General features: G+C 37.6%; 1 protein-coding gene across 1 annotated transcript in view; it reads right to left on the reverse strand.

Annotated features, from left to right (window-relative positions):
• Window positions 1–11,418, reverse strand: part of LOC106938274 (receptor-type tyrosine-protein phosphatase F-like) — a gene marked incomplete at its 5' end in the record, with an annotated part of 81,861 nt that extends 70,443 nt beyond the window's left edge. Inside the window, 3 exons of the mRNA XM_015020198.1 lie at window positions 2,870–2,987; window positions 4,131–4,324; window positions 11,274–11,418. Coding sequence (XP_014875684.1) covers window positions 2,870–2,987; window positions 4,131–4,324; window positions 11,274–11,418 — 457 coding nt within the window. The remainder of the gene's footprint in view (window positions 1–2,869; window positions 2,988–4,130; window positions 4,325–11,273) is intronic.
• Between the last annotated feature and the right edge of the window lie 234 nt (window positions 11,419–11,652).

Genomic DNA, 11,652 nt, shown 5'->3' on the forward strand with positions numbered 1-11,652 from the left:
ATGGTGCTTTCAGGTCATCTCACAAAAACAAAAATAATACATTTTAAAGAAAAAATAAAAATAAATAAAGAGATTGTTCAAATGCCTGTCTGAACAGTAGAGCGTTCAGCCGGGATTTAAAGACAGACAGCATGTCAGAAAGTCCTTAGAGTGGGAATGTGGATGTTTATTCTAAATAGTGGAATCATGTGCATAAGTTGTACATTTACAGAGAAGAGATGCTTTCTGTCCATAAAGGCTCATTCACAAAGCGGACCTGGCTCGACTGAAGGATGACTGCAGCTGGACTGGTACCACAGGCTCCTTCTTTAAGTTTTGCTCAGAGCTCCAGGATGATCAGTCTGGATTAATCTAAACTGTAGTAAACAATCATCATCATTTCCCAGCAGATCTCTGATCAATTACTCCATCTGAATCCTTCCATTGGTGATGTTCTCCATCAGAGCCAAAGCGCTCCTCAATTACCCGGCTCACCTTTGCGCAGCTACTTATATATGTGTGATTGTCTACACACCTTGATCACCTTAAAAATAATCAAACCTGAACTGTTTGAAGTTAATCTGCTGATCCAACCCTGTTTTCTTTTTCTAGTGAGAATGAAATGACCCCATGGACGCATTCAGTCCACTTCAAGGACACCTACAAAGAGACCATACCCTGGAAATCACTGTACTACCCCGCCCTGGCAAAAGTTAATCCCCAATTTAAGTAAGATTAGTTTAATTCTTACTGAAGTTCCACTTTCCGACAACCTCAAACTCACCATCTCTTTTCAGAGTACAGATGACCCTGGTTGCCATCCACAAGGACAAGAACCACACAATCTCACTTTCACTTTTCATCATTAAAATAAACTCTACTTATCTGATCATCTGTTCTCCTGGTGGTGTTCTGTATGTGGGTAAAGAAACTAGGACCCATCATGACAAATTGTCCAAAATGTCTTGGTATGCTGAAGCATTCTGAGTTCCTTTCACTGGAACTAAGAGGCTAAGTACAGCTCCTGGAAAAACAACCGTACACCATAATCCTGCTTCCAACAAACTTTACACTTGGCACAATGCTGTCAGACAAGAAACATTCTCCTAGCAACCACCAAACCCAGATTCATCCATCAGATTGCCAGATGGAGAAGCGTGATTTGTCACTCCAGAGAACACGCCTCCACCACTCTAAAGTCCAGTGGCAGCAGCTTTCCATCACTGCATCCAACGCTTTGCATTTCACTTGGTGATGTATGGTTTGGATGCAGATGAAGCTCTCTGTGCACTGCTCCTGAGCTAATCTGAAGGCCAAATGAAGTTTGGAGGTCTGCAGTTGTTGACCTCTTTGCACTATGCTGACCCCGCTCTGTTAGTTTATGTGGCCTACCACTTCATGGCTGAGTTGCTGTTGTTACCAAATTCTTCCGTTTTCTTATAATACAGTTGACTGTGGAATATTTAGGAGCGAGGAAATTTCACGACTGGACTTGTTGCACAGGTGGCATCTGAAATTCACTGAGCACATGAGAGCAACTCATTCTTCACAAATGTTTATAAAAACAGTCTGCCTAGGTGCTTAATTTTATACAGCTGTGGCCATGAAAGTGATTGGAACACCTGATTCTGATAATTTGGATGACATTGAGTCAGTACTGACCAAGTTTGAAACTGCTCGGTGCATTCACGTTTGGTCACCAAAGTCGCCGATAAATCAAAGAAAGTTGCAAGATTTGTTACCAGTTGGTTTTTTGAGAAAAAAAAAAGTTGCTGGAGGGGTCTGAAAAATCAATAAGACAACACTTCAAGCTGATACAATATTCTGTTTCACTTTTCGGTCATTGCTAAGGCAAATGTTGGCGCATGTGTTGTTTCAAGACAGTCTGACTCCGTACCACCACATAAAGTTAGATTCTGTTACCATTTTTTTAAAGAATAAATATAAATATATATCCAATTCCTGATTCAATCGGCAACAATTTTCTGTTACATTTCCTCCATGGTCATCTTTAAATAATTATAAGAAACTCTACAGTTGTGGCTAGCCAGTCCTTGTTTTATTTCTATTGAATATTAGTTTTTCAGTCATTCAGCAAAAGCATCTTCTTGATCCCAGCTAATTTTATGCTTCAATTCATCTCTACAATACTTGCTTGGGAAGCTCATCTGTCTTATGGGATCTAAGCTCTTGTTTTCTGTGCTCATTTTACTGACCTCAACCTTCCAGTTTGTTCACCCTATTCCACAGTACCAACTGGAGGTCAGTCATTATCAGGATAGTGCGAACTCATTACTCACTGCCAATTACCTGTCCTATATCAAAATTAGCCATTCCAGTCATCAGAAATCATACAGTGAATTTAGCTAAGCAATAGCTACCCTTAACCTAGTCAAGAAAATATGGAGCTAAAACAGTCTCATAATTCACAAATGCACAAGATCCACAAATGCACAGGACGAGATTCACAAATCTGACAGTTTTGATTGTGTCTTTTTTTGTGTTGATACTCTGAATGTTTAAAGAGATGTTTTCATATGCAGTTCCATCTCAACCTTACCCAAACATAAACATTCAGTGAATAAATTGATTTTCAATCAGTTTTGCACTGTGGATCTTGTGCATATGTGAATTATGAGACTGTTTTAGCTCCATAAGAAAATGCTCTGGCTTACTGTTTCAACAAAATGTGGTTGAATATGGTGCATGAAAATCCTTATTAAACTTTACCTCCTTCAGAACAGAGTTTAGGGACAGTAGCAATATGATACAAAGACCTTTGTTAAAAAAAAAAAAAGAAAGTTTAGGGAGCAATAAAAAAAACTAACCATATTGAGATAAATGCTTCCATACATATATAAGAACAGAAAAATGCAATAAGCACACACACCAGCACCATTTGTAGAAAAAACAGCGGCCTTGCTAGAAGCTCCATCTCCTTTGGCAGTGTAGGCCACCAGAGTTATAGAGTATGTTGTCTCAGGGAGCAGACCAGATACAAAGGCTTCCTGAACAAAAGAAACAGTGCAATAAAGTGAAGACAAAAGGGCATACAGAAAAAAGCAAATAACAAACAGAGTTCAGCTGCCAATCAAATTCAATTTGATTCAATTTAATTTCAACAAGTGTTGTCTCAAGGTACTTTACACAAAATACAATTTACATAAAAAGCCAGATTCACAGTAAACCACATTCCATGCTGAATCTAGTTACAATACAACTAAATTTAAACTAAATTTAGTTGTCTTTTTTTTTTTTTTGCTACAATTGAGAAAATGCTTTCTAAGGAAACTCAGTTATTTGAATAAGTTGTGGTTAGCCTGAATCAGTCAAACAAGCACAGCGGACTGCATTTTGTAGTGAACTTTGAAGGAATTCCTCACTCACTATGTTGAAAGGACTTTTCCTTTCAGCAACAGCAGAAAGGAAAACTCCCCTTTAACAAGAAGAAACCTCCAGCAAAATCTGGCTCGGTCTGAGTGATCTGTCATCTTCCATAAAATACTTTTTTTTTCACTTAACTTATGATCTGTATTGTAAATTCTACAGCATTGATCACAATTCCTACATTCTTACACAATTTTAGGTAAGAACACAATACCTAAAAGCAGTGAACTTCTAAAATATGTACATTTTGTCCTCAAAAGCAGTACAAGTGTGGTGATCTGCATTTTCTGTGTGTTTCTTTTGAGTTTTTTTCTGTTTTGTTCCCCTGTGAGTCTATGTGCTGTCCTGTCCTGAGTGATCCCAGCTGTGTCTCGTTCCTGTTTTTACCCTCCCTGTGTATTTAGTTCCACCTGTTGTCTGTGTTGCTTGTCGGGTCCTTGTCTAACCACATTTCTGTGTCATGTAAGATGTCGTCGTGTCCGTGAGTCTTAGTCTCCAGTTTCCTTGTGCTGCCACTGTTTGGATTTTGTTAACTGAATTCATCATTAAATCATCTTCTAAATATGTCAACCTGGGCTCATCTAAGTTTTTCCTCACCACCTCACTACCACGTCATGACAGAAAGCATATGTGCTCAACTGCTATAACTGCTTTATTTCAATATTAACTTTTAAAGCGTTGAGATAAGACACAAACATTTATATTCATGAAATCAATTTTATGTTATAGCAAACTAAAATTAATTTGAAAAAAGGCTAAATTACCTGAGCGTTAGGGTTTGAAATGTCACTGACGACAGGCTGGCCATGCGGTTCTCCATTCTTTAACTTGGAACAGACAACATGGTAACCTTGAATCTGCCCATACTGCTTCACTGACAATGGAGCCTTCCAAGTCATCTTGATAGTAGTGGAATTGAGGGGTTCTATCACCACCTTTCTGGGAGGAGGTCCAAGCACTGAAAATGCATCAAAAGAAATTGCTTTAATTCTTTGTAATTCACATCAAATTGAATAATTTGATGTATTATCAACTATTGCCCGGTCATAGTTGATAATGACTGGGCGATGTTGAGAAAAATTGAATAATCTTAGTGTTTAATACAGTTAATCTTATCACATGTGAAAAAGGTAGATTGAGCAGGATTAGCTTGAGTAAGAGGGCTTGGTAACTCTTTATTTGAAGGGGTGTGAATAAGACTGTCATGACACTGTCATAAACATGAGTAAGTCTTCATGAATATTTATGACTGTTGTCATAAAGTGTCATTCGGTAAATCATGACACTTTTAATACAAAGTTGACATTATTCAAAATGTCTTCGTTATGACAACTTGTCATTAACCAAGAATCATATGTCATACATATGTCATAAAAGTAGTCATAATAATTTAATTATTACACTATCAAAAGCTTTAATAAAACAGCAATTAATATTCCCACTACCTCAAATAAACCGAAACAAGTAGGACCAACAATAAAGATTTCATTAAGCTTTATTACACTCTCAAATGATTTAATAACAGAGTCAATAATTTCTTTTACATCACGTAAAGTGTAACAAGTAGCACCAGTTATGAATATATCATTAAGTGTGATTACAGTGTCATTAAGTAAAGTGAAAAAGTCATTAAGTAAAGTGAAAAAGTAGCAACAGTTATGAATATAACATTAAGTATATGTCATCAAGTAAAGTGAAACAAGTAGCAATAGTTATGAAGATGTCATTAAGTGTCATTACAGTGTCATTAATATTAACTCTACTTCAGGTAAAGTGAAACTAGAAGCAACAATTATAAAGATGTAATTTAGTGTTATTACAGTGTCAAATGCTATGCTAACAGAGTCACTAATATTAAGTCTTACCTCAAGTGAAGTGAAACACACTAGAGAACTTATAACTACCATCATAGCTGTAGAACAAACCCTTTGTACATTGGAATAAAACAAAAAATAACTTCTTCTAAGATAATAGAGGGTTTAACATCTGGTCAGTATATTGTTACTCTGAAATGCTGATTGAAAAACTAAACCAGAATTACTTATTTTTTAACTTAAGAAAATAGGTTCTTTCAACAGTAACATTTTTTTGCTTTGATTGTGTCAGCCATCTCCTTTGTTATAGCCTTCCTGTAATGCTCTGAAAACAGGAGATCTTCTTCTTGTCTTCATTTCCTGGAAGCAGCTCTTTGAAGGTGTCCAGAAATGCTCAGAAATTACAGCTGTTCTTGCAGTAGTTAATCATGGCGAAAGCCTTTTCATGAATTCAAACTTGGTGAATCTCTTCTGGACATTCTCATGACTCAATTCATTGTGGTCACTTAAAAAAAGAACAAAAACAAAAAACAATGTCATCATATTCCAGCATTTATTTAAATACCATTTCAAAAATGTCCCTTGCTGCACACTGTCAGACTGGCAGACAAATGCCTAGTTAACATGACTGGTTGTTATAAAGTGCAATACAATTATTTCTTGATACAAGCGGAATAATAACTGGAGCTGAACAAAATTATTCTGATCAAATATTTGTCTGGCAGAAGTTCAGACAGACTGCCACTGTTATTTGAATGCGTCATTTAACATATAGTTTTAGGCACATGAATGCATCTTTTTTAATGAGCATTCTAAATTATTTCTAACCAGATACTCTAACTTAGGGTTGTTTGCAAGAAGCTTATTAAGAAATAAATAGATTTAACATCAGTTTTAGTTGTCTAAAACTTAACTCAGCTGGTGAATGTTGATTCCTGCTCCCCATTTCCCACTTACCTGACTGTCCCACCCCACTTCACATGGTGAAAATATTAACACAAAAACGACTTAAATAATTTTCTTTGGGAATATTTCATCTGCTTCTTTCTCTTTGGTCAAATAGGAACTTCTTTCTCTGGTGGCTGGTCCTTATTATCATCCTCCTCCACACTCGTAGCATGTCTTCATTAGCCAACTTTGTCCTCCTCACCATGTGTCCTTAGGCTAGCCTGGGTCTTCACGTGGCTAAAGTTGCCAAAGCAAAGAACACAAGGACCATGTCACATCAGCCAAGTCGCTAAATAATGCACATGAAGGATAACTTTGACATAATGCACATGAAGGATATTAGCTTTTAATTTGCTAGATTAAAATTGGAGGGAAAAAACTATTTGCCTGTCTTTAAAATATATTTAATATTAAGGGCTAACGTTACAGTAATGGAGTTTAATAACTTTAGCTAACATTAACTTACAGCAAGGTAGGATTGGCTTGAATTGCTTATAGCTAACATTACAGAGAAAGAGAACATAGTCAATGTTATTTTCTCAAAGAAAATGTAAAGTTAATAAGACACATACCTCATATGTATTAGGTGACAAACTTCGGCTTCTTTTTAAACAGGACGCCTGGCCGTTATAACTTGAGTTTGGTTGGCCCCACCATAGAATAGACCCCCATGGACCGCTCTCGCCTATTGTACCTTGGAGCGGTACACCACTCCACTCAGCATTATGTGTTTAGCAGCCACAATGACGTATCAGCGCATTTAATCGATCATAACACGCTTTTTTTGTTACTGGAAATCATATTCAAACATCTATCAAAGCAACATTTATAAACAATTGTATTTTTTAAACATGTTTTAATACATAGTTCATCATATTTAAATATGCTTAGTGGCTATAACAGTAGAATAGTAAATTAGTAATGGGATATTCTGATATATGTCCACCGTATTTATGCCGGTGGACATAAATACGACCGCTCCAAGATGGCCGCCGTATTTTCTGTGCCGGAGCAGCCAATGCGGGGTCTACTCTTATATTATGTCTATGGGCCCCACAATATGGAAGATTTCTTCTTCACCAATACACTGCATGCCTGGTCGTGCACTGCTGCCTCTCACTGGTGGAGATGGTGTATTGCACTACTTAAAACAGCCTTAAATTATGTTTCAAATGCAAAGTTCATAAGTGCTTAGTAGGGTTTGCCCATTTAGGGCCCACGTAGGCTGTGGCCCTACATGGGCAAACTCATGTGGGGCCACCGTGGAACCTGCGGACAAAACCATATGGGACCCTTATGTCTGCCCACCTTTCCCCCATATGGGGCCCACCTAGGCATACTGGTGGGGACATTGTCATAACAAAGACATTTTTGTTTAGGTTAATGACAAGTTGTCATAACAAAGACATTTTTAATAATGTCAACTTTGTATTAAAAGTGTCATGATTTACCGAATGACGCTTTATGACAACGGTCATAAATATTCATGAAGACTTACTGATGTTCATGGCAGGTGTTATGTCGTGTTTATGACAGTGTCACGTCAGCCTTATTCACACCCCTTCAAATAAAGTGTTACCCACTTTTTTTGTATTTATGTATTTTTTTTTTTTGTTAGAAACTCTGGAGTACTCACTTTTAACCCAGAAAAGGATTATTTTAGATTATTTTAGTTTATTGGTAATATCAGAAATTGTAGAGTACGCACAATTTAGATCATTATACTTCCTAGATAACTTTTATGCAGAGAGACTCGTACTGCTACAGCCCAGAAAAGGAATTAGAATTAGAATTACAATGAACTTAGAATCCAGAAATACAGGAAAAGTCACTACTTAGTTACTTTCTATACTACTACTTGCTAGAAACTGTGACTACTAATTTTTAACCCAGAAAAGGACGTAAAACAAACTTAGAATTTGGCTGTTCAGCTTTAGATTATTATCAGTTATTTAGAAACTGTGGAGTACTCACTTTTAACCCAGAAAAGGAATTAGATTAGTCACACTTTAGCTCATTTTTTCAGAAACTGTAGAGTACTCACTATTTAGATGCAGAGACCAGAAGCCCAGAGACACTTTTGGATCTAGACTACTTTTTAGGCCCCGTTTACACGACAACGATTTCGGGGGAAAACGGAAGAGTTTTGTTGCGTTTGTAGTGCGCATTTACACGAAACCACCGAATGTTTTCTCTGACAACGGCACAGATTGAAAACGGGTTCCAGAGTGCGATGTTTCTGAAACGTACCGTTTTCCGTTGTCGTGTAAACCGAGAAAACGGATCTTTTCTTCCAGAGAATCCCCAGCTCATGCATAGTATGACGCAAAACATAGCTGCTTCCTACAATCCACAGAAGAAGAAGAAACTACTCACAATACTGGTTTTACTGTTTCCCCATCAGATACGGTTCCCTCAGCGTCTCTTCACCGCTCCGCACCGCCCAGGTGGCAAAATACACGGCTGCTTGTTCAGCCTCTTATCTAGAGAACTACGGACCAGCTCCGGCTCCAGACGAGTTTAACAGAGGGGGCATCGACTTATTTTGGGGGGGCAAAATGAGTCTACGTAGCTGAACATAGACAACATCAATAGCATACAGGCTACTTGTTAACAAGCGTAAGGTTCTGTATTGATATTAGCTAGTCATCTTTTAGCTATCATTACCTGCATCCAACAGCTTTACTCAACTCTGTCGGCTAGTTTGGGGAAAAAACTGTGCAAAGTTATTTACGTTTTGCTGGTTTGCTGCCATGATTCTAACACACATCTGCGCAGCTGCAGCAGGTCTACTTTGCTGCCTCACAGGTGTAAACCCAGCGCGAGCGTCTCAGCATTAATGTTGCGTTTGAAGGCGGCTCGGAAAAACAGGTTATACCTTGTTAGCAACGGATTAAACTGTTTTAACTGCTGGAAAAGGTGACAGAGGACACCGATATGGGAAGAGCGAGAGCTCCTATTTTATCAAATTTATATAGGAATAACAGACTGTTGGCCATTCCAAGGTAAAAGCAGTAATCAGCTTCCAGTCCGGGGCCCGCTACGGACACCGTGAAAGCTCAAACAAGGTGATGCGGTAAAGTTATCCCACTTTTTCCAACTGCATGCGCCCTAATCAGACGCACACAATGCGTGTTTTCTCCCAATCTATGGGAGAACGGTACCTGATAGGGAAACACGAATCCACATGCCTTCAAGTAGAACTTTTTTTTAAACACATGCCACTCAGTTTTAAAGAACCTAGCACCAACTAGGCACAGTGAGAGCATTACACGTTTTCGATGTGTGCCATTACTGTGTAAACACAGATCGTAATTACAACGATTTCGTGTAAACGATCCAACAAAAACGGAACAAAACATCCGTTTTTGTTGGATCGTTGTCGTGTAAACGCCCCCTTAGACTCCTCTTCTTCCAACCCAGAAATGGAATTAGACCAGAGGATACTTAGCAACCCTGAACAGGAGCACCTAGTTTACATACTTAGATCAACATTAGATTGTTTTTCTCTTCNTNTGNTCTTTCTTTTGGTTTGTTATTTTGTTTATATTTCCTGTAAAGCACTTTGTATTTCCTTGTTGCTGAAAATGTGCTATATAAATAGTACCAAAATAGCATACTTCAAGTATACTGAGGAGTCTAGCTTCAAGTATGCTAAAATTTAACATACTTAGTACATATATTTTTCAGCAGGGTAGAAGTACTTGCAAGTCTAGCATAGACCTCCAGAAGGCTACAGCAGACAGACACCAAATGACCACAAAATAGTTATACACCTGGCACAGATTTAGCTTAGCACTAAAGCAATCAAGCCTTTCTTAAAATGGTCAACCAGGTTATAGCATGTTTCCACTGGTAAATATATTGATGCTTTATCATTAGGCTCGAGGCCTTCGCAGCAACAGCACTTCGAAGGCCTACTGTAATCATACCATTTATTTAAAGTCCCAAGCAGTCAAGCTTTCTACCACATGAATTTGCTTTTTGGAGGCCTAAATATTTGTAACTGAAAACTCACTACTTGGTGGACGCATCAGGCCTGCGTCAAAATTACATATTTTAAGGTTACTGAAAAAAAAAACAGAAATTTTGAGATTTCTCTCAGAAATAATAAAAAAAGTATATTTCCAAGTTTCAAAAGTCAAAAATGCTCAGAAATTTCAGAATATTTGGGCATTTTCTTCATTTCAAAAGTCAACATTTTTAAACTTTTCTAACTCAGGAATGTCTGTGTTTTCTCTATTACATTTCTTAGAGGAATCTCAAGTTTTTTGGCAGAAATATACTTTTTTTCTAAGTGCAGTGGATCTAATACACCGTGGTATGGTAGTTTAAGGCCTAATATGGGCCATTAATTTTACTCTTGTTGCAGTTTGATCCATTCCATGAATTGCTGGCCTGTTCAGGATGTTGTTTTATGTGCAGATTTGCATAACAATGATAAATACATCTCCTTGTGATTATCACATTATGATGATCAAGTAAAGGAAAAAATATATTTGATTTTGTTTTTGGTTGGTATAAATGGATTTGATTTTTATGTTGAAAAAAATCATAAAGGTCAGGTCAGTTTGGTAAACCAGTAGGTGGTTAATATATAAATGGGTCACTTTGGATTGGAAAAATTGGTCCCCGAGGTCAAAAACGTTAAGAACCCCTGGCCTAGTAGACTGGTGCATGAACTGCACAAGAGCGTTGATGACAGTGAGCGGGTGGCATTGCTGTTAGTTTGTACAGAGGCATAAATTATGAGGCCAGCACTGCGCTGCAAGGGCCTCCAACACTGCTTACAATTTGAACTGGTTATGAACTGAAAGGCTTTTGGCTGAAAAGAACTCCATGTCCTTTTTAACAACTTGTTAAAAACTTTTCCCACAGAGCAGCAGTCACAGGCGCAGCAGATAGTGATATTAGAAGACATTTTTAACATTAGTTTAAAAACAAAATCTGTGCAAGTTTTTGCATCACATTTTTGTTGAAGAAAAGTAGGAGAAAATGCAATATTTTGTGACTAAAAACTGGCACATCCAATAACTTTTTTTATATTATTTAGGCACCACTTATAAGCAAATATTTTAATTAGGTTATGATAACTTTAATTCTTATTGACCGAGTAGATATGAAAGTTATATAAACAAAACTTACTGGATTTGGTCGTCCTGGCCTGAATAGGTTGAGTGAAAACTCCCAAGCCTCTTTCAGAGCGTGCTGCTATGGAAAACAAGTACAGCGTATCTGGCTTCAGACCATCAACGGCAAACGAGCCTGCTGCACTGAGAGAGACATGATGCTGTGAAGAGAAGAAATGGAACTAGAATTCACAGACTATTATTTAAATCTCAGGAAAAAGAAGACTGTCAGTTTTGAGACCAAAATAATTTACACCTCTAAAAGATTTAGCTTTTAAAATTATTATGGTGTATGGGCCCCTGCTCTTCATTCTCTATATGTTACGCACATACATTACACATTATCCACGCAACATTGTGACATGTCTCCACCAAATGATTCACCTTAGTCCTTC

This window comes from Poecilia latipinna, unplaced genomic scaffold (assembly GCF_001443285.1).
Source record: "Poecilia latipinna isolate Pla-1442-1.1 unplaced genomic scaffold, P_latipinna-1.0 Scaffold2546, whole genome shotgun sequence".
Taxonomy (NCBI): Eukaryota; Metazoa; Chordata; class Actinopteri; order Cyprinodontiformes; family Poeciliidae; genus Poecilia; species Poecilia latipinna.